This window comes from Bombina bombina, chromosome 1 (assembly GCF_027579735.1).
Source record: "Bombina bombina isolate aBomBom1 chromosome 1, aBomBom1.pri, whole genome shotgun sequence".
Lineage (NCBI taxonomy): Eukaryota > Metazoa > Chordata > Amphibia > Anura > Bombinatoridae > Bombina > Bombina bombina.
The window spans coordinates 77,558,582-77,578,804 of record NC_069499.1 but is presented as its reverse complement, the minus strand read 5'-3'; the positions used below and the strand labels follow the sequence as shown (position 1 = coordinate 77,578,804).

The 20,223-nt window shown below is 37.7% G+C and overlaps 1 protein-coding gene across 1 annotated transcript in view; it reads right to left on the bottom strand.

Moving 5' to 3' along the window:
* The window catches only part of CCDC85C (coiled-coil domain containing 85C), a 278,137-nt gene that overhangs the window by 16,362 nt on the left and 241,552 nt on the right, over positions 1-20,223 (bottom strand). Inside the window, exons 4-5 of the mRNA XM_053697480.1 lie at positions 14,825-14,920; positions 13,109-13,207 (exon numbers count right to left, since the gene is read on the bottom strand). Of these exons, the coding sequence (XP_053553455.1) occupies positions 13,109-13,207; positions 14,825-14,920 (195 nt within the window). The remainder of the gene's footprint in view (positions 1-13,108; positions 13,208-14,824; positions 14,921-20,223) is intronic.

Genomic DNA, 20,223 nt, shown 5'->3' with positions numbered 1-20,223 from the left:
AAATAAATAAAACAGAAAAAAGCTAGCTTTATATACTACAAGGGCTTTAATTGAATCTAAAAATAGCTTAAAACTGCATGTTTTTCAGTACATGCTATACGCTTTTTCAGTACATGCTATACGCTTTTTCAGTACATGCTATACGCTTTTTCAGTAAATGCTATACGCTTTTTCAGTACATGCTATACGCTTAAGGGTATATAGTAAAAGATACCAGATTTGTAGGGGAAGGGATCCTTACTCATTATAGGATTATTCAAATTATATTAAAGGGCACTGAACCCAAATTTTTTCTTTCATGATTCAGATAGAGCGTGTAATTCTAAGCAACTTTCTAATTTACTCCTATTATCATTTTTTTGTTGTTTTCTTGCTATCTTTATTTGAGAAAGAAAGTCTAGAACCTTGGACAGCACTTCTTTATTGGTGGATGAATTTATCCACCAATCAGCAAGAACAACCCAGGTTGTTCATCAAAAATGGTCCGGCTTTGATAATAGGAGTAAATTATAAAGTTGCTTAAAATTGCATGCTCTATTTAAATCACAAAAGAAAAAAATTGGGTTCAGTGTCCCTTTAAGTAGGATGCAACATACCATTGGAGCACCAAATGAGCATGAAGGTAGTTTTCTACACATTAATTAAGAGTCATACATACTTTCTACAAGACTGAATTGTGTTATAGCACTCTAGTTATATCCATGATTAGGTAACCTTTTGGGTCACAATTGAACATGTAGCAAGTATTGCAGCCGCATTGTATAAATAAATCGATGATTGATTAAATGTATTAAAGATGCATTGTGGCTTTTATTATGTTCACGTTAAAAGCTACTAGCCCAGAGAGAAAATGTTCATTTAATGTTAAAGAAAGGAAAAAGTCAAATTTTTTCTCATCCACTGCAATTTCTTACTCGACCGGGACTAGTGGAAATGTCAAGCTCTGTGTGTGTGTGTGTGTGTGTGTGTGTATGTGTGTGTGTGTGTGTGTGTGTGTGTGTGTATGTGTGTGTGTGTGTGTGTGTATGTGTGTATGTGTGTGTGTGTGTGTGTGTATGTGTGTATGTGTGTGTGTGTGTGTGTATATGTGTGTGTGTGTGTGTGTGTGTGTGTGTATATATATATATATTTATTGTGTCTTTAGATAATAAACCTATCTCCTAGCAGGGTGCTGATTGCCAGGAAGGAATTGTGTTGCTGGCTCTGATGGTCACTGCGGGGAAGTCACTTTGGTAGTTTGCAACCTATTTTCTGCAGCTAAACTACTTTGCTATCATCTACCAAGGACTCAGGTCTAGTAAAAACAGGTAATACTGAAATCTAAACATCCTACACTATCAAACATGCCGTCTACTGAGTCGCAGGTCCTTAAAGGACTAGTCAACACAGTAGATTTGCATAATCAACAAATTCAAAATAACAAGACAATGCAATAGCACTTAGGGCTAGATTTATTAAAGCCCTACGGCTGCAAGTTCTCACAAGAACTTGCTCGCCGTAATTTATCAAGCAGCGGTCACCAGACCGCCGCTTCCCTAACCTCTTTGCCACCTCTAAGGTGGCGAAATTCGATCTCCTTGGTCTAGTCAGACCGAGGAGATTGACAGCTCCTGCCCGCGCTTGATTGGCAGGGGGCAGGATTGCAAGCGAGCGCAAAATTGCGCTCGTGTGCAATGGAGAATACCTGCGGGTAATTTCGCCCTGCCACGGGTGAGCTGAGGCGTACAGGGGTGCGTATATGCGCCCCTGTCCGCCTCAGCTTTAATAAATCTAGCTCTTAGTCTGAACTTCAAATGAGTAGATTTTTTTTTCCTGACAATTTTAAAAGTTATGTCTTTTCCACTCCACTGTACCATGTGACAGCAATCAGCCAATCAAAAATGCATACACGTACCATATGACAGCCATCAGCCATACACAAATGCATACACACTTATTGTTGCACATGCTCAGTAGGAGCTGGTGACTGAAAAAGTTTAAATATAAAAAGACTGTGCACATTTAGTTAATGGAAGTAAATTGGAAAGTTGTTTAAAATGGCATGCTCTATCTGAATAATGAAAGTTTAATTTTGATTGAGTGTCCCTTTAACTGCTTCCGTTGCAAAGGATACAGTTTGCTTTGTAAACTGTGTATAATAGCAGCAAATTTAAAGGGACAGTAAAGGCTTTGATATTATAATAAAATCTGCTTAAAGGGATATGAAACAAACATTTTCTTTTGTGATTCAGGCAGGCAGAGCATAAAGTTTTTAAAAAGTTTACAATGTGCTTCTATTATCAAATTTGCTTCATTCCCATGGTATTCTTTGTTGAAGAAATACCTAAGTAGGTGTCTGTAGCACTATGTGGCAGGAAATAGTGCTGCCATCTAGTGCACTTACAAATGGATAACATTTTTCCAAAACCGCTGCCATATAGTGTTCCAGACACTTGAACGCTCCTAAGCTTAAGTCGCTGCTTTCCAACAAACGATATAAAAAGAACATAGAAAAACTTGATCATAGAAGTAAATTTGAAAGTTGCTTAACAATTGCATGTTCTATCTGAATCATGAAAGACAATGTTTTGTTTCATATTCCTTTAGTTATGAATAGTAAAACAAATTTTAAGTATACTTTCATTATTTATTTTGATCCTTTTCCTGTAATTTAAGTCTGAAAAACACAATTTATTCTTACCAGATACATTTCTTTCTTTCTTGGTTGTGAGAGTCCATGATCTTACTCTTGGGAATTACATCACCTGGTCACCAGGAAGAGGCAAAGACACTCCAAGCCAGAGCTTTAAATTATCCCTTCTACTTCCTCTCTCTCCCAATAGTACATATAGCCAAGTAAAGAGAGTAAAGGGAAATAAAGAGAGAAAAGTGGGGTAAAGAGGTACAAACTAGAACTGCCACCACCATGAAAAAGATATGGGAGGTTTCGTTGACTCCAGAAATAAATAAATTTATCAGGTAAGAATAAATTAGATATTCTTTCTAATGGTTGTGAGAGTCCATGAGAAAACTGGCAGGCACCTATTTACCAAGCACTACCACCTGTAGGACCTTCCTACCAAATGCAACTGTAGCCTAGACTAAAACATCAAACCGATAAAACTTTGTGAATGTATACAAGGAGAAACAAGTTGCGGCCCTGCATATCTGTTCTACAGATGCCTCATTCTGGAAAGCCCATGAAGTGGAAACTGAGCAAGTAGAATTGGCAGTAATCATAGAAGGAGGTTACTGACCTGCCTTCAAGTAAGCCTGATGGATAAGACTCCTCAAACAGAATTATAAGGATATTGCCATAGCCCTTTGGCCTATGCACTTGCCAGTTTAGGTGAGTGAAGTGTAAAACTTTTTTGCGCTGCCTAATGGGGTAAGCCTTTTACTCCTAGGATATTTTCCCCAAAAAATATCTTACTTAGGTGTACAGGAGAGGTTTTGGAAATTTTTGGAGTGTAGGCGCAAGTGAATGCTTTTACCCCTGTCTTGATTATTCAGTATCCTTATCTAAGGGAATTGTATAAAAGATTTGTATAAAAGATTTGACACTTGTTTAAATAACAAATATATTTATTTGAAAAATAAGAAAAAAATCTCTTTAAAAATTCCAATACGGACTTTGTGACACGTGGTTTACAAGTTCTAATATGTCTTGTAACTAATAAGTGAAGTCTATGACTGGTGTTACAAGATTAATGGTATAGATGTATAGTAACAATATGTTTGGTAATGATATGTTTAGTGACAATATGTTCATAAGAAATATAATGAAACAACCTATGTGTTGGGAAAATGTTTTGAAAATAGGACTCGTTAGAGTGTTGTACCTAGTGCATTGAAAACCTAGTACACAGTCTAAAAAGTCAAATTTATGTTTGTAGAGTTTTGCTATTGCCAATATTTCTTGTTTTACTATATATATAGAAAACTATTCTTGGTGCTTGTTCCTGGTATCAGCAATTATTAGCTTTCACACAAATCACTGTCATATGAGAGAGGAAAGGAAAATGTTTGGACATTTGTTGCTTAAAATCTTACAAATATTTGTTGCTTGAAGTCTTACAAATATTTCATAAAACATATATTGCTAAAAATGTAAAAATGTATATTTACGGTTAAAACTGTATTTCTGCAATTATAAAACATATATTGCCAAAAGTGTAAAACTGTATATTTACGGTTAAAACTGTATTTCTGCAATTTTAAACTTGCTAGTAGTCGGCCGACTATTGTATGGCAATTTAAATTGCACAGGAAATTTTTGTATTCGTTGGTAACTCAGTATCAATATTAAAAGAAAAAGAAAAACCACCGGTGGATTTGTTGTTTAAAAGTCGTTTTCTTAAAAGCTTTTTTTGGATAATTTGTGTCGGTTTATATTGGACACTCCTATTTGCGCCAGTATCCTTGAGTGTTAAACACTGTCAATATGTGTTGAGATAAGAACTATAATGACCAAAGCTCTACGGTCTAGGGAAGTATTAGAGTAAGGAGCGTTAAGACTTACTGTACTCCTAACCGATTCTGGAGCCTGGTTCGAGTTGTTGCGCTCTTTTTTGCTGGAGGATGTCGAGTTCCGCTGACTGTGTGCAGCTCCGTTTCCCTCTTGATGTGGGTAGTCTTTGTAACGGTCTGCTGGTATAGACCGAAGTGCTGGAGTTGATACAAATTGGAAGTGTTTTTCTTTGAAGGCTTTGATCCGTCTGCAATGATCCCAAAGTCAATATGTCAACGCGTTTCTGCCCTCAAAAAAGGGCCTTTCTCAAGACTAGGTCTAGTCTTGAGAAAGGCCCTTTTTTGAGGGCAGAAACGCGTTGACATATTGACTTTGGGATCATTGCAGACGGATCAAAGCCTTCAAAGAAAAACACTTCCAATTTGTATCAACTCCAGCACTTCGGTCTATACCAAATTTCCAAAACCTCTCCTATGCACTTGCCAGCATACACTACAAACAAACTAGAGGACTGCTGGAACTCATTAGTAGCTTCCAAATAGAACTTCAATGTCCTAACCACATCTAGGTTATGCAGAGGTCTCTCCTTAGAAAACTTGGGATTAGGACAAAAGGAAGGAACAATGATCTCCTAAATAATATTCTCAGATGAAACCACTTTGAGGAGAAAAACAGATACTGTTTGTAAGACAGCCTTGTCCTAATGAAATACTAAATATGGAGGATTAGAAGATAAGGCCAATAACTCTGGCACTCTACGAGCAGAGGTAATACCCAGAAAAAAGTGGATCTTTCAAGAGAGTAACATGATGTCCAAATTATGCATTGGCTCAAAAGGAGAAAGTTGTAACACCTTCATATCCAAATTAAGTCTCCACGGCGGAAAGAGAGAGACTTATTCACAGGACAAATCCTTACCAGGGCCTGAATAAAGGACTGAATATCTGTAAGATGAGCCAGCTTCCTATGAGGTAACACTGAAAGTGCTGAAATCTGACCCTTGATCAAACTAGCAGATAAACCCTTATCCAGACCGACCTGGAGAAACTGGAGAATACGAGGAATCCTCACTGAATGCCAGGCGTAACCCTTAGCTGAACACCATAATAAGTACACTTTCCAAACCTTATGTATCCTTGTTACAGGCCTATATTAAAGTATAATTTGCAGAGTAGGAAAATCCACTTTGAAAGAGAATTAGCCGTTCAACCTATATGCAGTTAAGTTGAATGATTATAGGTTTTGAGAAAAGAAAAGGACCCTGTACTAGAAGATCTGGGCGCAGGGGGAGGTGCCACGGAGGAGCACTGGACAACTGAACTAGGTCAGAATACCAAGTCATTTTGGGCCATGCTGGAGCAATGAGGATAGCTTGCAGCCTCTCCTGCTTGAGATGGGCTACCACCCTCAGAAGAGGAACTATTGGCGGGAAGATGTACATCATCTGATACCACCAAGGAGTTATCAAGGCATCTAACAGTTCCCGTATCTTCTCAGTTTGTGATTCAGACGAGACATCATCAAATCTATCTCTGGGCATCCTCAGCGAGCTATCAGACTGCTAAAAATCTCCTGATTAAGACACCACTCCCCCGAGTGGAGAGCCTGACGACTCATACAAAACCGAGGCTAAGTTTGCAGAGCCTTGAAATTGAAGATAGCTCTGAGCTCCAGAATATTGATAAGTAATGTTGTTTCTTGAAGCGACCAGACTCCCTGTGCTCTCAGATAACCCTAAACTGCCTCCTATTCCGACAGGCTGGCACCGTGGTTATTATCTGCCACATCAGTTGGAGGAAGCTCATCCCCTCCCTCACACAACTCACGCCGCTGCAGATCCGGAACAAACCCTGACGTCACGGTTGGAGTGGAGGTGGACTAAACCAACAACATGTAGGCTGCGGGTGTGCCGGCTGTAAAATGGCCAGTGAAGTTGTGGAAAAAAAAGATAAAGAAAATTCAGCCGCACAACAAGAGGAATCAGAGGGCTGAGTAAAAAAAGGGTTCTTTATTGTGAACCATTAAAAAAACGGTACAAGGTTGACAAACGCCCTGACTAGTTTTGTGCTTCATTGAGCACTTAATCATAGGGTGTAGTGGTTCACACCTAATTCACTCATATGGTCTTAAAGTACAGTTATTTTGAAATATGATTTCCAAGCACTGACCTTTAAATATTATATTAGTGAAACAGGTCTCATTTCTTATAAAGAAAGTTTTTGAGTACAATAATAAGAAATGGTATTGAGAGAGAAATACTGTTTTAATACATTTTTATTATGCAGAAAATTAGCTTACAGAAGCAATACAAATTAAATTAATTTTTTTTTTTATATTTCTATTGAGGATCTATAAAATGCAAAATTCAGGTATACACATTGACATTCAGTTGAAAAAGACACTAACAATATGCTTGATGTACAATCATGCTATAGCCACAAGTATATAGGTAATTATATAAAGTTAAATATTTAACATTTTGATATTAGTCCTCATTTTTAAGCGCAAATATTATGGAACAGCATGAATGTCAAGGTATACATTGGATTCAAAACCTCTTTTTAACAGAAATTGTATTTTTCTGTAAAATACGCTGTTTACAGATAGATAACATATAAAGAGTTAAAGAATGCTCAGTTTATACCCAAAATAGTGTAAGAAAAGTTAAACATTAAACCATGGTTCAAATTATATAAAAGGAACCACTCAAACTTGGGTATTTGATTTAAAAAATCTATAAACTTGACTTGGCGGTAGTGCTGGTCGGTCATGCTAAGCTGGGTAGGGGAGATAGATATAGTCAGCACAATGATAGAGTTTAAGAATTGCTATAGGGGTTGCGGTATAGGCGAGACAAACCGCATAGGTAATCCTCCTAGTCTAGGAGGCATATTAAGTGTGTGGGGGGGGGGGGGGAGGTGGTGATTTGAATGTAATGAGTAACAAGTATTATACCAAAAATTGAAATGGGTTACTATAAGGAATGTAGTGGAAGATACTAGAGTCATCTAGATTTCTTGTCAGACCTTGGGAGCCCCATGGTGCATTTGGGATATACAATCATTAGCTACAAATGTGGAGGGTGGAGGCGACATAATAACATGAAAACTATTACCTTGTGGTTTTACTTCCTCTGCTAACACAAAAGGGAGGGGGGCAGGGTTATGCTACAGTCTGTTCATGATTAAAAAGGGGCATAGGTCCACACCGCCTCGGCCGCTGGCGATGAGGCCCACAACTCCCACAATACGATTCAATGAGGTGAATACCCCAAGATCATCGCGGGACCAGACATCCAATGGGGAAGTTGCTTCCAGGAGCTCTAATGGCATTCTCTCCCTTGAGTACAACTAAGGGGTAGTAGTGGAGTCCCTAATACCAAGGTTATAATATTTATGAGAAATGCTTCACTTCCAGGGAACTACAGTATTACAGTATTAGAGGAGCTCAAAAAACAAATATACTAAGGATGCGTACAATGTTAAAATCAGAAAGAGAATTCCTAATTGCAAGAGCCACTCATCAAATAAAGAATAGATCATCTGATGGCAGTAGCTATAGTACCCTGGATTGGCTAGCTTGGTTCTATCCAGTAATTAATTGGGCATACAGGAAATGAGTCGCTCTTCGTAATTATTGTACATACATAATACTCATGAATTAATAGCCTAAGACTAAACATCCACATTACCTCTAAATATGTTGCCATATTATAGGAGGATATAAATATAGAAAAGAATATAGTTCTCATCTCCAGGGGATCTCATAATAGTTATACATGTATAGTACTGTGGATAAATAGTTAAAGATGGAATACCAATATCACCTCTAAATAAGTTGCCATTTTATATCAGGATGTAAATACATAGAGGGACATAAGTCTCATCTGCAAATACACAAATACACCCTATCTTTTTAGCAAAAACAAGATACACAGTTAATATGTTCCTAATAGGCTCCCAAGCTCAGAATAAGTCAAATGTGACCCGGCAAACAGTGCACAGTATAAATACCTAGAGTTTGATACGTCAGCATTAAACAGGTGTTCCCATATCTTACCAATTTGAATAATAACACAGTACATTTCAATTCTAAGTGTCAGGCTCTAAAATCATTGATAAATGTGAAATGATAACAATAGGGTAGTCCCTAAATTAAAACATGGGAGATTGCAAAACATATTGCTGGGTAAGGTTTAACAACTAAGGGCAAACAACCAGAAACACTTAAAATAGTAAAAAGAAAACGAGTGGCACACAGTTCCAAAGCATTGTTCTACGGATTTACCCCACACCGGTAGCCAATAATGTGTAGCAGTCTCTCAGATTGGAAACCATATCTCCAGGTCTCACCATAGATAACAGTACGGCAGCATAATGCGCTCTGCTCATAGGCAAGAAGGGCAGTGCGAGGCCCCCCATATGCAGCCAGCCTTCCTCCTGGGATTGAAAGAAATGTCTAGAGGTAGGGCACTTAAGCGTATCTCTCTCCGTCCTCTGGTTAGGAATGGAGGCTAAATAGGTAGTGGCAAATCCATCATGGTGGAGCTGCGCAGTGGTAGTGATGCCTTCCAAGACATTTGCAAATGTGACCTCAGTCTTCTCTTCTTCTGATACGGGCGGTACGTTGTCTAAATCCGGGTCTTTCTTGGCATCACAGCAAGTATGTAGTAAGCCTTGGAACTCCAGACTTTCCCCCTCCTCTTGGTCCATTAAAACAGGCCTTTGGTAGATTGGCGCGTGGGGTGAATAGGTGACTGTAGGTTGGAATGCCTTACATAACGTTGTTTCAAGAGCAGTATGATGATCCGCTATAAGGTAGAGCAGGTCCTTGAAAAAACTGGTGGTAAACTCTATAATAGGCTATTATTCAGCGTTTTTCTGACTGGTGTCTGCAATCTTGTTCCTTGAGTCAGATAATGGAACTGTGTGTAGGTCCTCACAGCAAAGATTATTTACTGTCCTCGAGTGCCATGTTACGTCCCAGATAGCACTGTCTTAATCTATGGGACTAGATAGAGCTGTGGTAGGATTTTAGGCTGGATTGAGCAGTCTGGCCATTGAAATAATAAACCATTACGATGGAGCTGAGGTGACATGCGACTGCTCGGTTACCAGGCTTGCTCCGCCCCCGTCAAATTAAATTCATTTAAATCCAAAATACACAGAGTTAAAAGATTATCAGTTAAACTTGCTTTCAATAATAAATGTTTACATACCACTCAAAATGACTTCTATGCAACCAGACACCTAATCTCTTAGATGCTCTAGAACAACCTGAACCTTCTTTACAAAAAAAAAATGTTCTATTGTGAAAAAGAATCTTCATTTACTTGAGGAGGATGCTACTCTTAGATCCTATATTGGTGCCCAAAAGACATTGTCCTCTAGATTATCCCCTAGCCTAGTCTGTTCTGATTATACTAATAGAAGCAATTGGATTAAAAGGAAAAGGACCTATAGGTGTGGCCATGGTCCATGTATCACCTGTGGCTTCTTACATGTGGGTAATGGTTTTAGGAGCAGCATAACGGGTGAAGAATTTATACACAAATTCTATGCTAACTGTAGAACTACTTTTGTAGTTTATCTCCTTGAGTGTAAACTTTGTTCATGGCAATATACTGGTCAACCAACCAGAGAATTGAGATCTAGGATTAGGGAGCATATAAGGGACACTAGAGAGTATGTTAAAGAATCTGCAGTGGCTAGGAATTTTAATTTGATCCATATGACTAACGCTTTCAACATGAAGGTTCAGGTCATTGATCGAGTAATGTTTCCACCTAGGGCAGGTGACAGACGTTATTATTTAAACAAGAACTATATTGGATATATAGGATGAGGACTGTCAACCCCCAAGGTTTGAACCGTGAATGGGACATCAGCTATTTTGTTGAATAATAATAGGAAATGTTAGTATTCATATATACATATTATTATATCTTTAGACTGTCCCATTCTTGGTTCATGTAGCCTTATGTGTTAATGAAATAATATTTCATTATGTGTCATTTAATATATATTTATTATCTAATCATTACTCTATTGCATTATGGTAGATTCTATTGTGAATTAGTATAGAGGTGTACTTGTATTGGTGCACGGGTATATGTATTCTTTATTTTTATATTAATATTGCTTTTACTAGTGTAACAGGGGATTGGATATTGGAAGTTTTGCCCCATAATTAACATACTTGACATATTTTAAATAAGTTTTGTTTAATTATAATAATAATAATAATAATAATAATAATATAATAATAATAAAGTTTGTCAGCCTTGTACCATTTTTTAAATGTATTCACAATAAAGAACCCTTTTTTTTACTCAGCCCTCTGATTCCTCTTGTTGTCCGGCTGCATTTTCTTCATCTTTGAAGCTCATCCCCTCCAGAGCCCACCACCTTGAGAACGATTGTTTCATGGGCTGTTCTAAAGAAATCAACTGAGACACTTCTGAATGATCCCCATTCCACTGTCCCAGCATGCATAATTGGAGGGGCTGCAGATTGAACCGAGAAAATGGAATGGCCTCTAGTGCAGCAACTATTAACCCCACCATCTCCATGCACTGAGCTACTGAAGAAACCTTTGTAGACTGAATCCTTTGGCTAGACGCATGGAGGTTGATCCTGAGCTGATCCATTAAAAACAGCTTCATATTTACTCAGTCTATGATCACCCCCAAGAAGCATACCCTTGCGATATTAAAGAACTTTTGGCAGCGTTGACCTTCCAGCCATGACTGAGAAGAAACCAAAGTAGTTTCTCCATGTGAGCAGTCGCTAAATGAAAAGACGGTGCCTAAACCAAGCTTGTATTACTGACAGGAGTGCTCCCAGAATCTTGATGAATACCTGAGGAGTGGTTGCAAGGCCAAAAGGTAAAGCAACAAACTGGTAATGTTTGTTTAGAAAAGCCAGAAAAATGCATCAAAGTATATAACAGCCCCCCTTGCTCTGGTCTGAGGGTCTCACCCCCTCCTGAAGTCCAGCAAGGGTCCATGCAGCAAGTGGATTGGATATTGCAGAGCTGTTCTGGACGCCGCTGAGCTGATAGCACAGGGAGGAGGGACACACGCCAAAACACTCTCCCTAGCCACAGGAGAGAAACATTACGTGACTTCCCCACAAAGCTCAGTCCCTTTGCTGCGGCCATAGCACTGCCGGAGCCGGCATTGAGACCGAAATGCTGAGGAACAGTACAAGCGACAGTTACCTTAGCAGTTACACTTGTACACAAACCTCCTTGTGCCCAAACTGCTGTCAGAACACCAAGTGGGAGCAAAGTTTCATGAAATGCATAAAGTCTCCTAAAGAGGTACTAAGTTCCCATTATGTCTTTCAGAGGGTCAGAGTACTAACTAAGTACCATATAGACCTGTATCCCTCAAAGAGACCACTGCACAGTGATAATCCTCCACATGTGAAACAGACACATAGGAGAAAATATAGGTATACATATATCTGGCCAAACAGGAGGAGGCTTAGGAACTTCCCTTCATCACCCGTGGCATGCCTGTGATAATGACTCCCAATGGAAGCATTATCTTACCCAGGCAGTACCGTCCTAAATCCTTTGAGGGACAAAGAATCATTCAACATAGCTTCAAATCTTCTGAGCACCTCTATCCTTGCCCTCTCCTTGGGAGAGAGAGAGAAGTAGGAGGGGTGATTGAAATCTCTGGCTTGGGGTTTCTTTGCCACCTCCTGGTAGCCAGGTGATGTAATTCCTAAGAATAAAGTCGTGGACTCTCACAGCCATTAGAAAGAAATTGTGAATCCCAAGTGCTGAAAATTAAAAGAGCACATGACCGGCTTCACAAGCCTAACCTTGCCACATATATGTTGCTAATATGCCGTTTGTTTTCTTATCATTTCTGCTGATGCCAAACAATGAAGATTTTGTTGACAATGGCAAAACCTGTGGCCTCCACACTTCTTCTCAGAAGTGGAAATGCCCTCTAGCTCTTGTGCATATGTTTAACTATACATTTACCTTTCTGAAGGAATTTATCTACAAATAATATATCCTCAATGACTTTAATAGTGAATTTTGTAGAAAAATCATTAGATAAACATTTCTAAATTACTGCCCTGACCCCATAGTTAGCAACAAGATTTGTGTAAAAATATCTTTCTAACAATTTCAGATCATTTCATTATAACATTTGAATATCCCTTTAAATACTGTTTATGATTCATAGGGGCTATTTTGCACTTCCTGTTTTCTAGATCCTTTCAGTGCATTAAAATGCTGCCAAATTTCTTGTCTACCTCTGATCCAATACAATGTTGCTGTTGATCATAACTCGGAGGCTATAACTAGGATATGTAATGTATTGTTTTCCATTGGAGTGGTAGTTTTCCATTGTAACAGATGACCTTGAGTTCCTTTATGCTGTCTTTTTTTTTACAATGAAAGCCACCATTCATTCAGTGGGAAAGTTACAATGCACGGACACATTACAAAATAACAAGACTAGAGTTATGAAACCTGTCATCCTCTTCTGCAATTCTATTATCCCAAGTTAGGAATTTATTGGGCGTCACCTACAGACGCTCAGCTAAGCTCTAGAGCAGATCAGGTTACTGGTGTTTTGTGAAAGATGGAAAATAAATGGATAAATGAAACTTTAAGATTTAATTATCTTACATTGCACATTTCACGAACAATTGCTTTCTCCTTTTCGCTGAGGTCTTCTTCATAACTGTCCGGAACCTGTCTGTCCAGGTTTTCATGGACTTCAAGAACCTAAATAGAAAAGCATGATTGAATTAGGTATGGCTAGTATGGGCTACTAGTGCAGAAAAGTTAAGAGCTCTCAGTGTGAAGGGGAATTTCTGACGCGTTTCACTCCGATCTTGACCCTTATTCATACAACAACAAATAAAATATAACAATATAAACATAAATTATGTTTCTCTTATCACTTAAATCAAATGTGAATACTAACAATATATACAGAAATTGTAATTGTAAAAGTTACTTTGTAAAATAAAAAAAGACTTTCCAGATTACTTTTATTATCAAATTCTCTTGAATTTACTTGTTGAAAGTTTATAGCAGCAGTGCTTGCAGCAATGTTTGTTACAATGTTTAACACATAGTGCTCAGGATATGTGCACGCTGCTTAGCACACCTCAATATGCTCTCATGGAAAAGGTTTCAACAAATTAGATTAAAGGGACAGTCTACACCAGAATATTTATTGTTTTAAAAGATAGATAATCCCTTTAATAACCCATGCCCTAGTTTTGAATAACCAACACAGTTATATTAATACACTTTTTACCTCTGTGATTATCTTGTATCTAAGCCTCTGCATACTGCCCCTTATTTTAGTTCTTTTGACAGACTTGCATTTTAGCCAATCAGCGCAGGCTCCTAGGAACTCCACATGCGTGAGCACAGTGTTATCTATGTGAAACACATGAACTAACACCCTATAGTGGTGAAAGACTGTCAAAATGCCCTGAGCTAAGAGGCGGTCTTCAAGGGCTTAGCAATTAGCATATGAACCTCCTAGGTTTAGCTTTTAACTAAGAATACCAAGAGAACAAAGCAAAATTGGTGATAGAAGTAAATTGGAAAATTGTTTAACATTACATGCCCTATCTGAATAATGAAAGTTTGTTTTAGACTAGACCGTCCCTTTAAGACAAAGTTAACGTTGAGCATAAAATTGGGAAGTCTTTTATAACTGAATTCTCTATCTAAATCATAAAAGTTTAATTTAAATTCTCACGTCCCTTTAAAATTCCATATAATGAACAGTGGTGTCTTTATTTCTATCTGCATGCTGTATTATTAGTATTATAAATTAGTATTTTAACAGGATATGAAACCCAAGAATTTTCTTTTACGATTCAGACAGCGCATACCATTTAAAAAAAAGTTTCCAATTTATTTATATAATCAAATTTGCTTTGTTCCCATGGATTCTTTGTTGAAGAGATACCTATATAGGTGTCTAGAGCAGTACAAGGCAGGAAATAGTGCTCTTGCATATAGATAACATTCTTGCGCAACTGCTGCCATATAAGTGCTCCAGACAGGTGCACGCTCCTGAGCCTACATCCCTTAGTTTCATCAAAAGATACCAAGAGAACAAAGAAAATTTGATAATAGTAGGAAATTAGAATGTTGTTTAAAATTGAAAAATAAAACTCTGGGTTTCATGTCCTTTTAAGACTGATATTAGGTTTTATGTCTTTGGACCAGATTATTTTATGATATGGCTAAACTAAAAACAATCAAATGAGAAAAAATAGCCTGGACATAATAAATCGTACAACGGCCAACACTGTTCTAGCAAAGTGATGTTGGACAACATAATATAATTACAACTACTAGCGTTGAGATACTGACCTTTATTGCATGGACAACAGCTTCTGGTTTCTGCACTACCGGTATGTAGCCAGCAGGTGGAGTAGAGGACAGTTCAGACACTATTCTTGCAGAACCCTGTTAATCAAAAGATTCTTAATTACAACACTGAAGGGCATTTTATTTTAAATGCAATATGATAAAAATAAAACAGACAATTTTACATACCAAGCTATGTAGTCTATGTAAAAGTTATAGATTACGATCCTTTGCAGAATACGGGTATAGTTTGTTTCCTACCAGAGTTAAATTTCCCTTTAAAGGGGCGCAAAGTGCAAAAGGAGCATTTTATTATTGCACTATTAGCTAAAGTTAAAGTCAGCTCTAGAGCAGGAATGACATAGCTTAGCATGTAAGCCTATGAGCCCAGCTGTTTTGTAGATCACATTCATGAGAGGTGATTTACAACTCTTGGCAGGGACTTCTAAGAGCTAGATTTATCAAAGGCTTTTGCCAGCCTTTGAGCCCCTATGGCTGCAGGTTCTCACAAAAGAACCTGCTCACCGTATTTAACAAGCAGCGGTCATCAGCTTTCCTAACCTTAGAGGTGGCAAAATTCAATCTCCGCGGTCTAGTCCGACCGGGGAGATTGACAGCTCCTGCCCGCGTGTGACTGACTGTGTGCGGGCAGGGGGCAGGATTGCATGCGAGCGCAAAATAGCGCTCAAGTGCAATGGTAAATTCCTCCGGGGAAATTTGCCCCGCTCAGCTTGATAAATCTAGCCCTAAGCATTTGTCTCCTACCTTTGTATATTATTCCAAGGTTTATAGCACTGCAGAATCTGCTGGCGCTCTACAAATAACTGATGATAATAATAATAATCAATTTGCTAACAGAAGTTGAAAATTGTCCTAAAATTGCTGCATTATCTGAACCATGTAACTGTAATTTTATCTTTCCTGTTCCTTTAAATAATATAAAATTATCGACCCTGGCTATTTTAAAGGGACACTCAAGTCAAAATTGATTCAGATAGAGCAGGCAATTTTAAACAACTTTCAAACTAACTTCCATTAACAAAATGTGCACAGTCTTTTTATATTTACACTTTTTGAGTCACCAGCTCCTACTGAGCATGTGCAAGAATTCACAGAATATACCTATATGCATTTGTGATTGGCTGGTGGCTGTCACATGATAAAGGGGGCGTGGAAATAGATATAACTGAAATTTTTTAGATAAAAAATCTACTACTCATTTGAAGTTCAGACTAAGTGCTATTGCATTGTCTTTTTATTACACATTTGCTGATTATGGAAATCTACTGTGTTTACTGGTCCTTTAAACCTGATAAAACAGTAAACATTTGTGGGATAAAAAATACAAAGCAGAGGTTCTTATGTTATTGCCGACATTGCGCTGCGCATTCCTGTGCCTGAGAAATTGATATTATTGTCCCAAGGCGACAGCCTTTTCAATACACATGTGTGCTACCAGAAGTACTCTAGCCCAGCTTACAAAGGGCTATTTTTTATCCAGTCTACCTTTCAGAAACAAAATCTACTGAAGAGGGAATCTGGGCAAAAAACTTCAACTTGATACCGTGGAATCCGTAAAGAAAAAAAAGCAAATAACCTGATATGCTGTGTGTGTGGGAACACTTGATTCTAGCCTGTTTCATCAATAAATTAGCATGGAAATCGGGGTCAGGCAGTTAAACAAACAATACGCTCTAGCTGTTTGTATGAAGGAATGACAACACACAGTTTATATTAGGATCTGTTGTATAACGCATATGTCCAAGTTCAAAGAACATAGATATATTGTGTGTCACATGGGCAGGTGACCTTTGATGGCTTTGCTGATAACATAATCTCCATCTGTATGTCTGTGATCACTGGGGGACTCAACTATCTGTGGCATGAAGTTCCCATGAATGCTTAAAGGGACAGTATACACCAATTTTTATATAACTGCATGTAATAGACACTACTATAAAGAATAAGATGCACAGATACTAATATAAAAAGCCAGTATAAAAAACTGTTTATAAACGTACTTAGAAGCTCTCGGTTTAGCTCTGTTGAAAAGGTATCTGGAAAGCCCATTGCAAGTGGGAAATATCAGACGCTTCCCCTTCTTTTGCATATGAAAAGACCCTTTACACAAACAGGAGCAAGCAGGAGTAGGTATACATCGGTATTCTAAAACTTTGGGGCTTGGTTAGGAGTCTTAAAATCAGAGCAATGTTATTTAAAAATAAGCAAAACTATACATTTAAAAAAAAAAAAAACTTTATGGGCTTTATAAATAGATAATCTGCAAAACATTTATGCAAAGAAAAAATGAGTGTATAATGGCCCTTTAAGAGGTAGAATACCATGTATTGTATATAACTAAAGCCACCCATTGTCACATGACACCTACCTTCTTGCAAATATTTGTCTTATTATACTGATATTTAAACAGCCAATATAAAAAAAAAAAAAAATGTACCCGCATATTATTCTCATACTAATCTTTTATTTGAATATGTCATTCTAGCATTTATGTCATGTTTAATGCCCCTTTAATGTAGCGTAAGAATAAAACACTATTTATTTAGAGGGCGTTGAAGACTGTGCTTTCGTACATAAATAGTTTTCTCTAGTGCGCCTGTAATCAGACGCTTCTTGGTGTGCTACATGCAGATAAAAAACAAGACAAAGCGGCAGCATCTGTTCAGGAATCAACAAGGGCACAGACTACAAAAATCCTGGTTACATAACCACGGGAGGTTACGGCGCGGGAGGCAGACAGCTCCAAGCGGGAAGGAGAATGCTGATGAGGGATTTTGCAGTTGACGGATTATTGGTGATGATTCTGTAATTGTGTTGAGATAATTTGGAACCTGGGAGCAGAAAATTAAGAGTGATTTGCATCATAATATTAGCAAATCTAGAATACTTACGCCAGCATTGCAAACATTGGCAGTGTTTAAAGGGACAGTCTACTACAGAATTGTTATTGTTTAAAAAGATAAATCACTCTATTACCCATTCCCCAGTTTTGCATAACCAACACTGTTATATTAATTCACCATTTACCTCTGTGATTACCTTGTACCTACGCCTCTGCAGACTGCCTCCTTATTTCAGTTCTTTTGACAGACTTGAATTTTAGGCAATCAGTGCTGACTCATAAATAACACTGTGCTCACTCCCGTGGAGTTATCTATATTGGAACATACACTAGCAGTGTCTAACTGTCAAAATGCACTGAGATAAGAGGCATCTTAGAAATTAGAATATGAGCCTAGCTAGGTTAAGCTTTCCACAAAGAATACCAAGAGAACAAAGCAAATTTGATAATAAAAGTAAATTGGAAAATATTTTAAAATTGCATGCCCTGTTGGAATCATGAAAGTTTAATTTTGACTAAACTGTCCTTTTAAGTGTGAGCTTTGCAGTACATGGTGGTCTTATAACTACTGTTAAATCAGACATTTAAAAGAGACATGGCCAGATAGCCAACAATCAGCAGCATACGCCAGTAGCCCTCACTGGATGTGTCCAGCTCACAATCTGGAATGTTTTATGGCTCCTTAGCAGGACTTCAGCTATGTGTTTAATCCCTCTGCAGTGGTTAATTAAAGGGCTTATGGCTGTCATATAGGGTTGCCAACTTTTGTTTAAGAAAATAATGGAGAATTAACACATTTCATGTAGGAAACAGACAAATTATACAGTAACTGTTTTACAATTTGATACGGTTTGGCTCAACACAAATTTCGTACAAATCATCTTCATTCACACAGTTTAGCTTAAAGAGACATTCCAGCTAAAACTGGACTTCCCATAGATGCATTTCAGTTTTGAATAGAAGCTTCCAGTAAAAGCTATAGCCGTTTCAAAAGTGTATTTAAGTATGCACCGTGCACCAGCAGTTTAAACACAACACTTGCTCAGAGAGGTGCTTGTACCATCTGGTAAAGACTCAATTTGTTAATTGCTGACATGATACAAGCCCCACTGATGATCTGAGCAGCTACAGTATTTAAAATGCTGGTACACTGAGAATATCTAGCTATGCTTCACATGCAGAGAAAAATGTTAACACTAAAACAGTGGTAACGTTTACTAGAAGCATTTTTGCCAATAGCTGTATATTGCAAATATGTTTCCATTCAGAGATGTAATTCTTCTATGTCCATTTATAGTTTGACTGGAATGTCCCTTTAATACATTCAGAAACTTTCTGCAAATCTGTGAATTCTATTTCTCATTTAAAGACACAAAACTGTCAGACACATCAAAATGATTAACTAACATTAAATAAGAGCACAAGAATACAGTATTAAATGAAGAGCAGATAAATAAGGGAGACTGGGACACTAAAAAAGTTTGGGCAAATAAGGGAAATCCCTGAAAATAAGGGAGGGTTGACAACCCTAATGTCACATGATACAGGGGGCTGTCAAATTAAAGGAAACTTTAGCATTTGTTAGAAAAAAATCTATTGCACATTCAAAATGTATTTAGCCACCAATCAGGAAGCGCTAACCAGGTGCTGAACCAAAAATGGGCCGGCTCCTAAGCTTACATTCCTGCTTTTCAAAAAAAAGATACCAAGAGAACAAAAAATTGATAATAGGAGTAAATTAGAAAGTTGCTTAAAATTGCCTGCTCTATCTGAATCATGAAAGAAAACATTTAGGTTTCATATCCCTTTAAAGGGACATGAAACCCAACATTTTACTTTCATGATTCAGACAGAAAATGCAATTTTAAACAATTTTATTATCTAATTTGCTTTGTTCTCTTGGTAACCTTTTTTTGAAAGACATATCTAGGTAGGTTCAGGAGCGGCAGTGCACTACTGAGAGCTTGCTGCTGATTGGTAGCTTCACATGTTTGACTCTTCTCATTGGCTCATTCAATATGTTCAGCTAGCTTCCAAAAATGTGCTGCTACATCTTCAACAAAGGATAGCAAGAGAATGAAGCACATTTGATAATAGAAGTAAACTGGAAAGGTGTTTACAATTGTATGCGCCACCCGAATTAGAAAAGAAAAAAAATGTGGGTTTCATGTTCCTTTAACCCCTTAAAGGGACATGAAACACATTTTTTTTTCTTTCCTGATTTAGAAAGAACAAGCAATTTTAAACAACTTTCCAATTTACTTCTAATATCTAATTTGATTCATTCTCTTGATAACGTTTGTTGAAAAGCATATCTAAATAGGCTCAGTAGCTGCTGATTGGTGGTTGTACTTAGATGCCTTGTGTGATTGGCTCATCCATACGCATTGCTATTTCTTCAACAAAGGAGATCTAAAGAATAAAGCAAATTAAATAATAGAAGTAAATTGGAATGTTGTTTAAAATTGTATTCTCTATTTGAATCATGACAGCAAAATTTTGGGTTTCATGTCCCTTTAAGGACCGGGCACTTCAGACA